This window comes from Ordospora colligata, assembly GCF_000803265.1.
Source record: "Ordospora colligata OC4 chromosome Unknown contig_08, whole genome shotgun sequence".
NCBI classification, from domain to species: domain Eukaryota; kingdom Fungi; phylum Microsporidia; family Ordosporidae; genus Ordospora; species Ordospora colligata.
In genome coordinates this window covers 68,663-84,617 of record NW_014575400.1, presented here as the reverse complement: position 1 = coordinate 84,617, position 15,955 = coordinate 68,663, and the positions used below count along the sequence as shown (strand labels likewise).

Below are 15,955 nucleotides of genomic sequence, written 5' to 3'. Positions count from 1 at the left end.
AGTGTACAGCCCTTGCTGGCGGCTGGAAGCTTTCGATTAGGGGCAGATGCCCTTGGGAAGGTCTGAGATGAGACATGTGCCGAGAGGGTGCCTGGTTAATGCCAGGAGCCGTTCCTAACAGAAAAATACACTTGCTATGTGACCGGAAGGAATGAGCATGGCGAGTTTGGAAAGTGGACGGTGTCTTAGTGCGAATAGTCAAACTCGAAAGGCAGCGATGTGCTGTAACCCAATTCAGACTACTCTCCAGCAGCCGGTATTTTCATATAATGTATGTTCTGTTTCTGTTAATTTCCCCATAAATGTTCATATAATTTTGAATCTATTGTTAATTCTACTCAAAATTATACTTATGCATTGTTAAAGTATACAGAGTATTATGCATGAATTGTTACATTCTACTGAATATTATGCATTAATATTGCTGTAACAAGCGCTTTTATTTGCTTGAATTAAATCTGTATATTTGTAAGTGATATTTTATGCAAGATTGTTTGCAAATTGGGTTTTATCACATAAACTGTACAAAAGCTCATGATAGGATGGCCTTTGATGGAGCCGGCAGAAATTGAAAGAATGCTTGAGCAGGAGGTGTGCTGGGCAAATGCACCGCCAGCACCAATTCCTGGGATGTGCTACATTGATCCAGAGATAAAGCGAGACTTTACATCATTTGACGCAAGCCTTGATCATATAGTTCCAAAGCAGCTGCACACAGATCTTCTTGATGCACTTGACATTGACTTTATGGAGTTGGTAATGAAAGACATGGATGAAGTACATGAAAAGACAGAAGAATGCATAGGGACTAATGAAAATAAAAATGAGATATTTGAAAGAGAAAGACTGAAGATAAGGATGAGCAAGATATTTGATTACCAGAAGTACATACAGGAGTCTTTTGAGGATGTCAACACAATAGTGCATCCTACAAACAAGAGCATCAAGGTTGAGGCAGTTTATGATCTGTTTCCAGATACAAATGCAAAAAGCGTGATTGTTCAGTCTGCATGCACGGAACTCACAGAATGCACATTCAGCATTGAGCAGGATGAATCATCCAGTCTTTTTGCAAAGGCATTGATGACTAATGGCAAAATTCTTACATGTATTCCTCAAAGAACCGATGAGTACATTGCTTTGCATGTGGACAATGATGCAGCCTATTATACAAGTATGACAACGCTTTACCAACTACAAGAGCAAAGAAAGCAAACAAAAGGATAACAGAGCTTGATGTGTAAAGATGAATATTGGGGAGGATTGGAGAGACATATTGATAGCATTCGAGAAGTGGATGTTTTTGGCAAAAGATGCACGAAGCAGAAGCCCATGGTATCCTATGATTTTGGAAAGGATGCAAGTAAATGCAAAAGTGGAGGCGATTCGAAGAAGATTGTCCTGAGATTGACGGATCCTGACGGAACGGCACTTGTTTTCAAGGTCAAGAGGAATGTAACGTTCAGGAAAGTACTGGAGGCGTTTTCAAAGAATGTTGGAAAGAGCAGTGAGGAGTTCAGAATGGTGCACAATGGAAAGAACCTCCGAGATCTTGGAATGACGCCTGATGACCTCGGGTTTTCTGGAAATGAAGAGATTGAAGTGTTTACGTCACAAGAAGGAGGCAGCTACATATAAGATAAATAAGCAATTATAATGAAAACAGAGTAATTTATGATGTAGTAGACGTGATAAGTGACATAATAGGTTATGATAAATGGCCCACTGATTTGGAAATCAGAAAGATACTGACATAGCCCTGCAAAATGCGAGGAAGCAAAGCACAGATTCGGATACTTGAGGAAAATGCAATCACTAGGAAGCTTCTGTTCAGGAGTGTCGCATTGTACAATGTGTGTATGGTTATAATGTATTTGTTAAAAGGCGAGATAAGACCAGTGATGTATTTGCTTAGATCTGTTCCAGAGGGAGCTGCAATTTATTATCTGTACAGAATCTCTACGCCGGTGATCTGCTCAGAAGGAAAAACACAAACACTCGTCAATTCTGGAACTGCACTGAGCGGAAAGGGACATGTAAGTGTTGCATTTGACTTTCTGTTTGTATCTATGCTTGTAAAGTTTCTTCTTCTTTACACAAACAAGGCATGGGGATTGTATGCAATCACATTAGTGTCGTGCTGCTATGAGTTTGTTTATAAGTCATTCAAGACATTGAAGTCACATAAGCAAAAGAGCACCGAATGATTACAAACATGATTCTTAATAAACAGTGTTGATGAATTGTGCTTCAAATATATTTTTATTAAATTAGATGAACAGGCATTTACGGGAATAACTGTTCAGCTGATGATTCAAGATGTATCTGCATGAGTAGAGTTGAGTGTGCCGAATTGATTTAGGAACATTTGCTTTGTCTCTTCAAAGTCCCTAATACAATCTTCTTCAAACTGCTTCTTTATTTTTGCATTTGTAAGTTGTGCACGCAGCTTTTCAAGGAATTCTCTTCCATGTGAGCGTGCATATCTTACATACAGAGATATTTTAGAAAGAATAACACCACCAAAGTCGTTTCCTTCCTTAATCTGTTCAGCAAGGTTATGCAACACCAAACACTCAAATTCTTCCATATCAATTACTTTTGTATTCATTATGGAAATAAAGTTGTCCAGAGTGCAATTTTGTACCAGATGCTCGAGCTCTGATGAATAGTCCCTTTCTTCCTGAGGTTCTGGAATTGTGAATGATCCAGAATCTACACACACATAGCGTGGCTTTAGTATGTCCTGCAACTCTTTCTTCTCTGCTTCAATCTCCTCGTCATGTGTATCTATTGCGTTTATTTCATCGAGTCTTTTCTGAAGTTCTGCTCGTTTCTGTTGTCTCTGTTGTCTCCTCCACTCTCTAAAGCTCTTTTCGTCTATGTTAGGATGTACTTCTTCATCATCATCGCTTTCTAAACAAACGCCTGCATATTTCATGTTTGTTTCTGGATATTTCATGTTTGTTTCTGGATATTTCATGCACTGGGGTACATGTGATTTTGGATGTTTGGTGCCTGAGCCCATGCCACTCAAGTACACGCCAAGGATGTGCATGGTGCCGAAGATTGAGCAGATCACCACGCCGAATAAGAATGTGCAAAGCTATTTTATGAGAACCGATGCATCGTATTATGTTAATGAGAAATATAGGATGGCTGGATACAGAACGGATGAACCAATTATACATGTACTAGTGTATGGACGACGACTTATTGTGGATAATATGGCTGAGACAGTTGATATCGAAGGTTTTTTTGATATTGTGAATATTAGCATAGACAGGTTTGGAAGCCTTGAGGAGGGGTTAGGATGGCTTGGGAACCGTATTGTAGCAGTAACCGAAAGACTTAGGATTGATAGAAAAAGATCTTTTGTGTCTGTTGTGTTCCATGACTTGTTGAGCAGGACTGAGCTCTTAGGTCTTTGTAATCTGTTTATTAATCTTCTGTCGTTCAAAGGAGTGTTGGTAACGCCTTACAGCTTGTCGCAGGCGGTATGTGTGGTTTCACCGAGTTGTGTGGTGATAAACATGTATGAGAGATACAGTACGGTGAGTTTTGTTGAAGACTTCTGGGTTGTTGATGCGATGTGTGTGAGTGGGGAAAGCAGCAAAGGGTTTGTTTTGCATGATTCCGTTGACTTTGTAGATGAGTTCAACAAGGTGCGAATATTTGAGGAGAAGAATGTTTATTGGTGTGATTTGTGTGATTATAAAGGAGAGTGTCTGGACATAATGAGACAGCATTTTAATGAGGCACATGCAGGGAATGTAGAATGCCATGAAGGATGTGATGACCATTTTAAGATGCACATACTGATGTATGACGAGAGTGGAGATTTATGCAGTCGTATTTATGCAAGACTGGGCTATGTGCTAACGAAGGAGAAGATCAAGAAGATAGGCAGCAAGGTGATGGTGATTAAGCATAATGAATGTGAGGTACCTGAAGATGAGTTGAGTGCATGTTTTGAAAGATTTGGAGTGCATGCTGAGATTACTGTGTATGAAGAACCAATGGATGAAGCGATTCTTGGAGTCATGGAAAGATTTTCGAATCTTGACTGTATGAAGGAGGTGTGGATGACAGACAAGGAATGGAACAGTGTTGGACTACGTGTATTGAAGGAGAAGGTTTTGTTTGTGATATGAGTGATTATAGGAGAATGGTAAGAATATGATGGATAATGTGTTGAATGAGAATGTGCAGAAGGATTATGCAATCTATCTGATAAATGATATGCTGGATGAGAATATTTAGAAGAATCTTGTAGGTTAAAACATGATATTGGTGATAGAAAAGCCCCTGCGATGGAAGAGGAGACAGAGTTTTTTGGATTTGTACCTGCATCGTTCATATCTGAACTGCAAATGGAGATAGAGAATGCGCTTAATGATGGAATTGCTAAGTTATGCGAGATAAGGAGAGGAAAGATGCAGAGGGTGTCAGAAGTCTTGCTTGAGAGCTTTCGTAAGAACTACTTTATATTTTCGAACTTTGTGCTGCGCAACATTGTGTGTTTTCCTGATGGGTTTGAGATGGAACGAAAGGCGAGCGAAGATGTTGTAGTGGCTGATATGCAACAGATAACTGATGAGCTGATGCAAAGCTTTTTAGAAGAGGAGATGCTACGGGATGAGATGAATTGCCTGAGAGAGGATCTAGAGATTGAGGAGTATCGGAAAGAAATGTTTGAGAAGATACTGAAGTGCTCTGAACCAGTAAATGATCTTGTGGATAATGCTAGAGCAACTCGGGATGAGCTTGAAGGAATTAAGCAGTTACAAAGCAGACTTAGGGTGTTTGGTGCAGGAGAGGATGATGGATTTAGTCGATTGCTAGAATACAGAGAGATCAAAAGCAGCTTTGCAAAGAAGGAGCGAGATGATCTTTTGAAGATTGGAAATATCGATGTATTTGCCATGATTAATGAAAGCATAAATAAATGCGATGTTTGAATGAGTTTATTTCTTGAGATAATAAAATATGTGAAAGTGTGAACTTGCATGATTGCTGTACATTGAATGGGAGTGAAATACCCTGAAATGGCGATGATTCGGAAGCTGATGATAAGCGGAATAAGATCGTTCAGTCTGAGGGATTCAAACACCCTGGAGTTCTATTCGCCATTGACGTTGATTGTTGGAGCGAATGGGACTGGAAAGACGACGATTATTGAGTGTCTGAAGTATGCGACGACAGGGAGTCTTCCACCTAACAGCAGGGGAGGAGCATTTATCTATGACCCGAAGATGGCAGGAGAGGTTGAAGTGTGTGGGCAGGTGCGACTTCTTTTTACGAGTGTGTATGGAAAGCAGATGGTGTGTTCAAGGACGTTGCAGCTATCTGTACGAAGGGAGCGTGTGGAGCAGAAGACGGTTGAAAGTGTGCTGAGGGAGGATGGAGAGGGAGTAAGTGGAAAGTGTGGAGATATTGATGCGGAGATGCCTGTGCATCTTGGGGTGTCGAGTAGTGTGCTTGAGAATATAATATTCTGTCATCAGGAGGAAAGCACATGGCCATTAAGCGAGCCTGTGGTAGTGAAAAAGAAGCTTGATGAGATATTTGCATCTTCGAAGTATGGCAAGGCGCTTGACAGTCTGAAATCACAGCGAAAGGAGTGTATGTCTGAAATAAAGCTAAAGATGCAGGAGCTTGAGTTTCTGAGGAAAGTGAAAGATCGAAGGGATGTGCTTGTGACGAGTATAAGGAACAGCAGTACAGCGATTGAGAAGAATGAGATTAAACTTGAAGCTTATGAAGCGGAGATAGTGAAATGCAATCGAATTATTAACGAGATATGTGCGGAGATGATGAGAAATGAAGAGATGGATAGAAGGATGCATGCACTTGAGAATGAAAGGAATGAACTGAGAACGTTTTTAGATAGTTTTAAAGGACGGTTACTTAGTATTGAAGAAGCTAACGATGTATTTAAGGGAGAGTTGTTGATGGAAGTTGAGAATGAATATGCTAGAATTGAGAAAGAAACAGAAGAAGCTGATAAAAGATTTAAGATGATTGGAGAGGAACGGGGCGTGTATTTGAGAAGAAGAACGGAGCTTGATGGAGTGTTTTCTGAGATTTCAATCAAATCATCAAAACTAGAGGATGCAAGGGCATGGAGAGTTGAAGCGATTAGAAAGCTTGAAGGGGAGTTGAAAGTGAAAGAAGGATTTAGGGAGACAGCAATAAGTGTTTTTACAAAAGTTGAAAGTGAGATTGCGAATCGAAAGGAGAAGATCCGAGAATGTGAGATTATATTGCAGAAGCTGCGTGATGAAGAAGGAGAGAGGATGTGTATGGTTCGAGAGAAGAAGCGGATGATTGAGGAGTATGAAATGCTAGAAGACGAAGTAAATGTGGAAGTGGATGTGAATGTTTCGTATGATGAAGAGATTGAAGAATTAAGAGCAGAGATATGTAAAGATAAGGAGATTGAAGTATTGAATGAGAGACTAGAGGAATATCAGAAGAGATTGAACAAGGCATATAGTGTTGCAGAGTGCAATTTTGAGATGAATCGGTTAAGAAGTAGAAGAAGAGAGATTGAGAGTATGTTGAATGGTGTTGATGTGAGTGGATTACAAGATGTACTTTGCAGACAAGTTGAGGAAGTTGATAGGAAGCGTGAAAAGATCAAATTGGTTGAAAAGGAGTTAGGATACAGAAGTGCAATGAGGGATCAAGCAAGGAATGAATGCAAGCGGATGCAGAAGGAGATACTGGAGAAGATAGATGAATTACGAGCATTCGGAAGGAAAGAGAATGAAGAAGTATTGAATTTTGAGAAGATGTGTTTGAAGCCATGGATTGGTAATTACTCGATGGATGATGCCAGGATTACGGCTGATAGATGCAAAGAATGGATTATGAATGGAGATAATGAATTTATACTAAATGATCTTGAACCTGAATGTGTGTATGATGCTGAACAATTAGCCTTAGAGCTTGATGGAGTTAATGAAGAGGTTTGCAAGGGGTTTTGTATTAGTGTTTATGCAGAAGCACTAGAGATGGCCAAGATGCATCATGTATGCCGGATGTGCAATAAGAAGCTGAGTGAAGTTGAGGAGATCGTGCTGAAGACATCACTGGAATTGATGATGAGTGAGATGCAGATATCAAAGAATGATGCACTTGACAAGAAGGCGATGTTGAAGAATGTAGTACAGGGAATTGAGGAAAGGAACTGTAGAATTGTTGAGAGAAACATGGTAAGATGTGAGATTATTGATATGATGAGTAGATATGAGGATGTACCTGAATGTGAATCTTCAGGTGATTTAGAAGGGATGGAGCTTGATGTTCTTGATGCAATAGAGAACATGAAAAAGACTGAGGGCTTGATTGAGGCTGTGAATGAAATGTTTGTGATAAATGGAAAGCTGAAGGACGTGGAGGAAGGAGAATCAGTGCAGGAGTTGAAGGGGATGATTGATGGAATCAAGAGAATATATGAAGAGAAGAAGAGTGATAGAAGGAGGAAGAATGAACTGATGACGAGATTGTGTAAGAAGCAGGCACTTGTGGATGCAACGAAGGATATACGAGAGAAGATTAATTTCAGAGAGGAGGCAAAAGAAGCTATTAAGATGATTGAGAAGAGCAATGTGAAGGCAAAAATCAATGATGTGGAGGAAGAGATTGCGAGAAGAAGGATAAAGGTTGAAAGGATTCAAGAGGAGTACTCTAAGCGTAGAGTTGCACTTGAGATGGATATTGAGATGCTTGGACTAAGAAGTAAAGAGATTGATGCCTTAGAATGTGAGGTTGGGGTATTGAATGCAAAGGTTAAAGAGCTGCTTCAAGGAGAATGGAGTGAAGAAGCAAGAGATGAAGCAATGTTTGAGATGCTTAGAAACGAGCTTGTTGATATGAAAAGCAAGACGGTGAAATTGGGACAGACAATACGTGCGATTCATGAATCAAAAGCAGCAGCTGAAGAAAGCATAAAATACTATAATGCGACTATAAGGATTGAAGAGATTGGTAATGAGCTTGAAGCGATTGATTGTGAATACTTGAGTGTTATTAGAGAGAAGAAGATAAAGTTAGAGGAGAAGAAAATAAAACTAATTTCGCACAAGTCACTGATATTAGGAGAATGCAAGCAAATTGCATTAGGAATAAAGGGATGGAAACAGGAATTACAGAATGATCATGTGGACACGGTGGAGAAGTATAGCCGATGTTTTGTTGAGTTGAAAGCACTTGAAAAGTCATGCTCTGATCTTGAGACATGCATCCAGGTATTGGACAAGGCAATAGTTGATTTCCACTCGTTCAAGCTGGATGAGGTAAATACAACGCTTAAAGACCTGTGGAGAAGCACTTATGTTGGAGGAGACATTGACTGGATTGAGATCAAAACCGAAAGTGTAGGACAGAAGACATACAACTATAAGGTTGTGATGGTGAAGAATGGAGTTGAGCTTGACATGAGGGGAAGATCGAGTGCTGGACAGAGAATGATAGCCAGTATTCTTATTAGGCTTGCGCTGGCTGATTCGTTTGCTTTGAATTGCAACATTCTGGCACTTGATGAGCCAACAACCAATCTTGATAGAGGGAATATGGAGAGTCTTGCGCTTATGCTATCGAAGGTGATATCGACTCATAAGCACAATTCAAGCTTCCAACTGGTTGTTATTACGCATGATGAAGATTTTGTAGAGTTATTGAACAGAGACGGACCTGAGTATTTCTATAGATTGAAGAGGGATGAGGGAGGAAACTCGGCAATTATCAGACATTCAGTGTATGGTTTTAACCATTCATGACTTATATCAAGCATTCAGTGAATGATTTCAATTATTCATGATTTATTTAATGTTTTATATTATTTTCACTTGAGATATAAATATTTGAGACTCAGTGAGTATTTTATTTACTTTTAGAAACACTTATATAATCACTTATACAGCACTTAGGAACACTTATACAATTACTTATATAATCACTTCTAGCTTGGCTTTGACTGCTAATGTGGTTTTGGTTTGAATCCATCAACAGCCATGTTTCTTGTAGCCCTAGGAATGATGAATGTTGTCTGCTCAAGATCCTTTGATATCTGTACCTGGCACCCAAGCCTGGATGTACGTGTTGAGCCAAATGCCTGGTCAATAAGGTCATATTCTTTATCTGAAGGCTCCTTGAGCTTTTTATACACAGACTCTCCAAGAATCACATGACATGTTGAACACGCAAGGCTTCCTTCACAAGCACCTTCCAGCTCTATTCCATTCTTATGTGCCGTTTCCAGTACTGAATCACCAATAAATGCATTCACGGGAATGATATTTTTTGCTACTTCGTAGAACACACAAACCTTTTTGCCTGTGTCATCTGCATTCTTCATGCGGTGCCATGGGCCACAAAATCAAAACAACTTACTTACTGGATTTAATACTTTGTGGATGCTATTAGATTCAATGCCTCAATGTGTCTTGCACAGTCTTCTGCAAAGCCATGTAAAGGCTTTACTTCATGCAATATCAAGCTTTGGTTGATATGATCAAGTGTACCACACACCATCTTATCCAGGATCATCTTCCTCAGCTTCTTTTCAATCACATCTACATCAAAACACAACATCCTTGCTATGAAATCAATTCTAACCACAGAGTATGGCTCCACAATCTTCACAATGTTCTTCTCAAGCAGAGCATCGTACAGGTATTGCATGTGTGCATATATGAATGCATCTTGGCCGATCACATCTGAGTTTGTAACAAGAACATCGCTGTATGTCTTCAAGTCACGATCTTTGCATGCAATACTTATGTTCAGTAGTGTTTTGACTGTTCTGTCATCTAAATGATTCATTGTGCTTTTGTTCCTCAACACTACTGCAACTTCATCACACTTGTTTGCCATGATCTTTGATAGTATGAGGTATCTCAGTGCAACACATGCTTCCGCATCTAGCTTTCCTAATGTAAATCCTTCCAGTGCCTCAATAAAGTATGAAGAAGCCACTCCGTAGTTTCTTTCATCGCATATATACATTCCACTCAGTAAGTCTATTTGAGCCTGTAGGTGTGATGGGCAGTATGCTGAAACCGCAAGCACTCTTGCAGATGTCAAACATGCTCTTGACTTTGATATATTCTTGAGTTCATACAGTGCCTTACTTTCATACACATGTAGTGTGATCAAGTTTACTTTGTCATCGTATTTCTTCAGCTCACGCATCACTTCTCCGACCTGATCAATTGTGTCTACGTACTTTCCTGTCTTTAGCAAAGCATATATTCTCTTGCATTGTAAATCCAGTCTAAGCATCTTTTTACCTTCACTGTCAGCCCATGTAATCAATCTTTCAAGAAGGTTTAGGATTGCTTCAAAGCTTTCCTCGCAGTATGGAATCGTCTCAAAGAATGCCTTTATGATCTTTGTGACTCTTGCAGTTGTCAGGTCTTGCCACATGTCCTTCAATTCAACAATTGTATCTGCAACGCTAGTGTAGTCTCCTCTTGATACATATGCATTGAGGGTCGCAAAGACTGCGTTTTCCTTTTCTTCAAGAGCTGTGATTTTGCTTGCAAGCACCTTTCTGAGCTCTTCTGTCATCAGGGCTGTGTTTGTTTGTTTTTTGTGCGTACCCTGTTATGAAGACACTGGGTGAGAATTCTGATAATCTCTCTGCATATGCCATGCGCATGAATGCAATGGGAAACAGCAGATGTTGTGCATACACAAAGAGTCAGGCGCGACATCTTTATGAAGAGCATAGGAAATCAGTTGTTGCTCGTATCAATATCAAGGAGATTCAGCAGAGAGTGATTGGCAAGATCACAGGAAAGAATGATGTTGCTGATGTGATGCTGAGCAGCATAAGACACATGAGAAACTACGATGGGATCTTGAATATATGTGATGACAACATGTTGAATGATTCAGGTAATGATATCCTGAGCACGGTTAGTAGTTTATGTAATGATGAACAAGGACTTAGCTATCATGATGATGCGATTGAAGATGAATGCATGCTTGATGGGATGAATGAGAATGAAGAATGTAATGATGTGCAAAGAAAGAAGCGTGGGAAGAAAAGATTTGTAGATGATGAGGCAGATGTGTCTGGAGAGAATAGTGGAACAGATGAAGAGTGTGAGAGTAGTAGAGACGAGATTTCTGGACTGATTGTGTCTGATGATGAGGAATGCAGTGAATCACATGGTAATATTTATAATGAAGATGCATTGAGAATGGATGAAAGCATTCTTAAGGGATTGTATAACAGATTTTTCAAGAACACAACTGATAGAATGAAGATTGTATCCCATGATGTACAGAATGAATTAGAGACTTGTATATCGAAAGTTGAAGATCTGAATGTCGATGAGAGTGGTGAGTGTGAATATAATAGAGAGAGTGGAGATGAATATAATTATTTTGAGGAACTGAATGATGTTGATGATATTCTCGTGTTTCCAAATGAGCATGTTGAGTATTCTGAGGATGCATGTAGAAAGCAAACACATCATGAATATACTGAAATTGAGTTTACAGGAAATGCTGATATGATTGAGAAGAAATTAGGCAATAGAAAGGATGTATGGGAGTTTAGTGAGAAGCACGAATAGTGTATGGTATGTAAGTACCATTGTATTGTGTTTAGTTTTCATTCATGCATAGAGTATGTAAGTAGATGAGTAGTTAATGAATAAGTGTGAATATTTCATGTGTAATCAGATGAGTAGTTAGATGAATAATTCACGAGTAAATGGATGAATGGTTAAATAAGTAGTTAGATGAATAATTAGTAAGTAGTTCACGAGTAACTACATTAATGGTTAAATAGGTACTTCACACATAAAACTACACGAATGGTTAGATGAATAACCACATCAGTATTTACACCAATAATCCATAGGCAAATGCATCAACAAATAAAACGTAAATGGATGAATTACTTCATGATGTGTATAAAATACAAAATGTATTGATTTGATAATTTCTTTACTAATATTTTATATGAATAGATTCAAACACATTGTTGGCGATCTCATGGTGTATTGTGTAAATTCTATCCTGATTAAGTGATGCATTGAATGAAATCATGAATGCGTTACCTGATCTAGTTGTGTCACCCGTTCCTATGATATTCGATTGGAACTCATTTGTATTTGTGAGAATTATCTTTATATGTATATGCTCTTCATTGTTTGTGCCACGATACTCAATATTTTGGATTGACATTGTGCTTTTTCGTCGTATCCATATTACATTCAGGTCTATTGGAATACATGGACTTCCTGAGAATATCAAACCAATCAATTTGATTCTAAGCTCATCATAATCCTGACTTTGAGAATTTATATCTGGTTCATAAGGATAGATCACTGGCACAGTTGCACAATGCCCGTTGAGATGCACATGCACAGGAATTAAAGTGTTTTCTGATGTGTTTGCTTCTTTAACAATGACACCGTGTAGAATTGCTGATGTGTGTTCGTAAAATACAAGCTTAAGCTCAAATGCATCTGTGAAGTATATGTCTGTGCATTCTGCATTGTATACAACACTACTGTCAATGCATTTGTAAATTCTAGACTTTTGCAATTCAACTGTTTTTATGCTTAATGAAGGTTGATCTACAAAACGTAGCTTGTATGAATTCTCGCCGTATCTAAGTGAATCGCTCTTGTGTATTTTTGAAGCAACATCCTTCATGACTGATATCCAGTTTGGCTCGCTTATACACTTAAATGCTCTTGTCATCATTGATTGTTCAAGATCAAGATTTGCGCCTTGTTTTAAGAATCTTGATGCAGCAATAAGGTATAGAAATGCATATCGATGCTGTGATTCATTGAGTGCCTTTTGATGCAGTTTGTAATGTAAGAGAGTGGCATGATATCTTTCTGCCTTTCCAATAAACTTCATTACTTTTCTAGCTGTTCTAAGCGAAATGGAATCTAGGATGTCCAACATGAACATTATTCTAGACTCTGAATCGTTATAGGACAGTAGTGCTTGTATGATGCGATCCGTGCTATTATTTTTTATTTGCTGAGTAAATTCTTTCTGTATTTCTCTGATTATGCGTGCTTCATTTCTGAGTGCTTTTATTTCAGGTTGTTTAGTCTTTATGTGATAGTTGATTATGTTGCACTTCATGTAGAATGCATACTTCATATCACAAATGGATATGGATGTAATGTATTCGTTGAGCGTATCAGAGATGTATTTTACAAGCTGTTTTCTGTATGTGTCCCATGTAACCTGTGTATCTGAGGTCCATGGAATCGGAGATCGATTGAAGAACAAGACACCATCTTTACACACCGAGTATATGTCTATTGTATTGAAGATTGTGCTTCTGAATATGCTTTTTGTTACTGAAAATATTTCTATGGTTATAAACGGATGTATACGGTGCCACTTTCCTGACCTTCCTGGTGATAAGCACGTATCTGTTGTTAAATCAAGTTCTTCATGCTGGATATGACATATTCGAGGCAATGTGCTTGTGCCTGAGTGATGCACCTTGATTGACCTTTTCATGCAGTAAACAAACAAATCATAAATAAAATTACATATGCATGGATAGACAAACTATTTAATGCTCATTTACACAGGAATAATCTAGGTTTTGTAAGAAGTGCCGGTATTATCGGCAGAGATGCACGAAGCCCATGAATCCAGACAACAGCGAATGCGAGGTTGTTTGGAGAGACATGACAGTTGAACCAGCATACGGACAACCTGAGCAAAATGCCATAGTGAACAGAACTAATGGAAAGATCATGCCTTACACGATGGTTGCTCTTATTGGGCCAAGCGGAGCAGGAAAGACAACAATGCTGAATGCAATCACTGGAAAGTCAAGAGAAGGACTAAAGGTTTCTGGAGAGCTACTTTTGAATGGGAATTTTACAGATCCCAGGGTATGGGAACATGCTGTTGGATTTGTTGGTGAGCACCTTTATGAATATGAAACACAGACAGTTAAGGAGACATTGAGGTTTGCAACGATGATGATGCGTGGAGGTACATGTGATGAGATTGATACAGGAGTGTGTGAACTAGCACAGACCCTCGGTCTTATCAAAACACTAAACACACGCATTGGATTGATATCAACGGGAGAGAAAGCAAGACTGTCACTGGGAATAGCGCTTATCAAGAAACCGTCGATTCTTATCATAGACGAGATCATGAACGATCTTGATCAGTCTACAGCCATTCACATTCTTGAGATACTGCATGGAATAAAGCAACAAGGAAAAGGCATTATGATTGCATTCCAGAAGATTCCGTATGGTGCTCTTGATTTTTTTGATAGTATTATGATGATTTGCCAAGGAGAGATTGTGTTCAGTGGAGGTGTTTGTGAGTGCCTGAGGTTCTTTGCATCACAAAGATACCATCTTGAAGAGTCACAGAGTGTTTCTGAGTTTCTGACTAATGTTCTTACGGTTAACGTGTCTGGAGAGGTGTCTGAGCAGCGAAGGATTGATGCAATGAAGAGATGCTGGAAGCAAGTAGAACCTCCTGTTGTATCATCTATTATATCACAGATTGATTTTCCGGTTGTATTTGACAGGACGTTGCAAAAGTTCACGATGATATTCCGACGGAACATACTTGACTTTTTCAGAAAGACAGAGTTTTTGAAGATTGTATGTGTCCAGAAAATAACCACGCTTGTGATGCTTGTTTTTGTGTATTTCAGACTTGATTACACGCAGAAGGGCGTTCGAGATAGGTTTGGGATTCTGTCATTTATTGTTATCAACTGCTTTGAAAAGACTGTTACTGTGTCGATCATGGTGTTTGAGACTCATAGAAAGGTGATTAAGAGGGAGATATGCACAGGCATGTATGGAACCACAGTGTCATATTTTGCAATGCTTGTGTCTAGCTTTGTGACGTCTGGACTCTCAAACCTTGCGTATACGATTGTGGTTTACTGGATGGTTGGCCTGAATCCAAGGTTTGACAGGTTTGTGTTTTTTCTTGTGATTCTGATGGCTGCATTAGTGTTTTCGATATCATTTGCAATGCTTGTTGCACTGAACACCAAGACGCATGTACAAGCGCAGATCCTGGGTTCGACGATTATCACGTCGTTTGTAATCTTTGGCGGGACATTTGTGAATCAGGATACGATTCCTGGATTTATACGCTGGGCAATATGGCTATCTCCGATATATTATGCGTTTGAGGCAATGCTGCAGAACCAGTTCAAAGGGATGCTGTTTGAGTGTGACTTTTCTGAAAGGGATTGTATTTGTGATGGAGAAGAGGCGCTACAGTTCTATGGATTTAAGAGGATTGGTACAGGACTGTCTACAGGCATTGTATTATTGTCCACTACGCTGTGTGTTTTTCTTGGTGTTGTATCGATGAGGACTGTGATAAAGCCACGAATTGGAGAAAAAGATTTTGAGAACAGATCTGAGACAACAGGAAGGATTTAATTTAATGTCTTTTGTTTCTTTGAAAGCCTGATAGATCGTACAGACACTCTTGTTGGTTCGTTTTCTCGGTGTTCGGGGATGTCTTCCCAGTTTGGGCATACAGCCTTCGTTCTTTTTTTTCTTCTGATGCGGTATTTGTCGATATCTTGCTTGGTGAATCCGTAGTCGTACATTCCGCGTCTGATGATGAGGTTGTGGTTGAGAGTAGTTGTGTTATTTTCGGAACGTTTTTTTGCGCCAACTGCTTCGATCATTGAGAATGGCAGTGTGCCTCTTGAGATTGTGTATTCTCGTTCCTCTATAAATCTGTTTATGTTGAATTCTCTAGAGATGCCTGTATTTTGAATGAATTGAGGTGTATGTGAGTTATGAGCAGATTGAGGAATATACTCAATTATCTCATCATCAGATGTGTCTTCACCTGATTGATCGCTAATATCTATGCGACTGAGATGCAATGATGTGAGCAGGTCGTCAATGCTTAAGTTTGCACAACCAGTTTTATTGTCTTTTTTCAT

The 15,955-nt window shown here is 39.2% G+C and overlaps 13 protein-coding genes and 1 non-coding gene across 14 annotated transcripts; 9 read left to right on the top strand and 5 right to left on the bottom strand.

Moving 5' to 3' along the window:
• The first annotated feature begins 20 nt into the window (after positions 1-20).
• Positions 21-255, top strand: M896_080640. Its single transcript, XR_001377312.1, has one exon.
• A 297-nt stretch (positions 256-552) lies between these two features.
• Positions 553-1,227, top strand: M896_080630 (uncharacterized protein; the record flags this gene model as incomplete). Its single annotated transcript, XM_014707885.1, has 1 exon — positions 553-1,227. The coding sequence occupies one exon, from the start codon at positions 553-555 to the stop codon at positions 1,225-1,227; it is 675 nt and encodes a 224-aa protein (XP_014563371.1).
• Positions 1,228-1,332: 105 nt separating this feature from the next.
• M896_080620 (small ubiquitin-related modifier protein) lies at positions 1,333-1,638 on the top strand (the record flags this gene model as incomplete). The annotated part of the gene is made up of 1 exon (XM_014707884.1): positions 1,333-1,638. The coding sequence occupies one exon, from the start codon at positions 1,333-1,335 to the stop codon at positions 1,636-1,638; it is 306 nt and encodes a 101-aa protein (XP_014563370.1).
• Positions 1,639-1,766: 128 nt separating this feature from the next.
• M896_080610 (uncharacterized protein) lies at positions 1,767-2,207 on the top strand (the record flags this gene model as incomplete). Its single annotated transcript, XM_014707883.1, has 1 exon — positions 1,767-2,207. One exon carries the CDS (start codon positions 1,767-1,769, stop codon positions 2,205-2,207), a length of 441 nt encoding a protein of 146 aa, XP_014563369.1.
• A 107-nt stretch (positions 2,208-2,314) lies between these two features.
• On the bottom strand, positions 2,315-2,962 carry M896_080600 (uncharacterized protein; the record flags this gene model as incomplete). The annotated part of the gene is made up of 1 exon (XM_014707882.1): positions 2,315-2,962. One exon carries the CDS (start codon positions 2,960-2,962, stop codon positions 2,315-2,317), a length of 648 nt encoding a protein of 215 aa, XP_014563368.1.
• A 64-nt stretch (positions 2,963-3,026) lies between these two features.
• On the top strand, positions 3,027-4,154 carry M896_080590 (uncharacterized protein; the record flags this gene model as incomplete). Its single annotated transcript, XM_014707881.1, has 1 exon — positions 3,027-4,154. The coding sequence occupies one exon, from the start codon at positions 3,027-3,029 to the stop codon at positions 4,152-4,154; it is 1,128 nt and encodes a 375-aa protein (XP_014563367.1).
• A 159-nt stretch (positions 4,155-4,313) lies between these two features.
• M896_080580 (uncharacterized protein) lies at positions 4,314-4,961 on the top strand (the record flags this gene model as incomplete). Its single annotated transcript, XM_014707880.1, has 1 exon — positions 4,314-4,961. One exon carries the CDS (start codon positions 4,314-4,316, stop codon positions 4,959-4,961), a length of 648 nt encoding a protein of 215 aa, XP_014563366.1.
• An 87-nt stretch (positions 4,962-5,048) lies between these two features.
• M896_080570 (Rad50-like protein) lies at positions 5,049-8,786 on the top strand (the record flags this gene model as incomplete). The annotated part of the gene is made up of 1 exon (XM_014707879.1): positions 5,049-8,786. One exon carries the CDS (start codon positions 5,049-5,051, stop codon positions 8,784-8,786), a length of 3,738 nt encoding a protein of 1,245 aa, XP_014563365.1.
• A 200-nt stretch (positions 8,787-8,986) lies between these two features.
• Positions 8,987-9,364, bottom strand: M896_080560 (adrenodoxin-like ferredoxin; the record flags this gene model as incomplete). The annotated part of the gene is made up of 1 exon (XM_014707878.1): positions 8,987-9,364. One exon carries the CDS (start codon positions 9,362-9,364, stop codon positions 8,987-8,989), a length of 378 nt encoding a protein of 125 aa, XP_014563364.1.
• A 44-nt stretch (positions 9,365-9,408) lies between these two features.
• On the bottom strand, positions 9,409-10,578 carry M896_080550 (26S proteasome regulatory complex protein; the record flags this gene model as incomplete). Its single annotated transcript, XM_014707877.1, has 1 exon — positions 9,409-10,578. The coding sequence occupies one exon, from the start codon at positions 10,576-10,578 to the stop codon at positions 9,409-9,411; it is 1,170 nt and encodes a 389-aa protein (XP_014563363.1).
• A 38-nt stretch (positions 10,579-10,616) lies between these two features.
• M896_080540 (uncharacterized protein) lies at positions 10,617-11,594 on the top strand (the record flags this gene model as incomplete). The annotated part of the gene is made up of 1 exon (XM_014707876.1): positions 10,617-11,594. The coding sequence occupies one exon, from the start codon at positions 10,617-10,619 to the stop codon at positions 11,592-11,594; it is 978 nt and encodes a 325-aa protein (XP_014563362.1).
• A 379-nt stretch (positions 11,595-11,973) lies between these two features.
• On the bottom strand, positions 11,974-13,518 carry M896_080530 (uncharacterized protein; the record flags this gene model as incomplete). The annotated part of the gene is made up of 1 exon (XM_014707875.1): positions 11,974-13,518. One exon carries the CDS (start codon positions 13,516-13,518, stop codon positions 11,974-11,976), a length of 1,545 nt encoding a protein of 514 aa, XP_014563361.1.
• A 131-nt stretch (positions 13,519-13,649) lies between these two features.
• Positions 13,650-15,437, top strand: M896_080520 (EPP-like transporter; the record flags this gene model as incomplete). The annotated part of the gene is made up of 1 exon (XM_014707874.1): positions 13,650-15,437. The coding sequence occupies one exon, from the start codon at positions 13,650-13,652 to the stop codon at positions 15,435-15,437; it is 1,788 nt and encodes a 595-aa protein (XP_014563360.1).
• On the bottom strand, positions 15,434-15,955 carry M896_080510 (uncharacterized protein; the record flags this gene model as incomplete). The annotated part of the gene is made up of 1 exon (XM_014707873.1): positions 15,434-15,955. One exon carries the CDS (start codon positions 15,953-15,955, stop codon positions 15,434-15,436), a length of 522 nt encoding a protein of 173 aa, XP_014563359.1.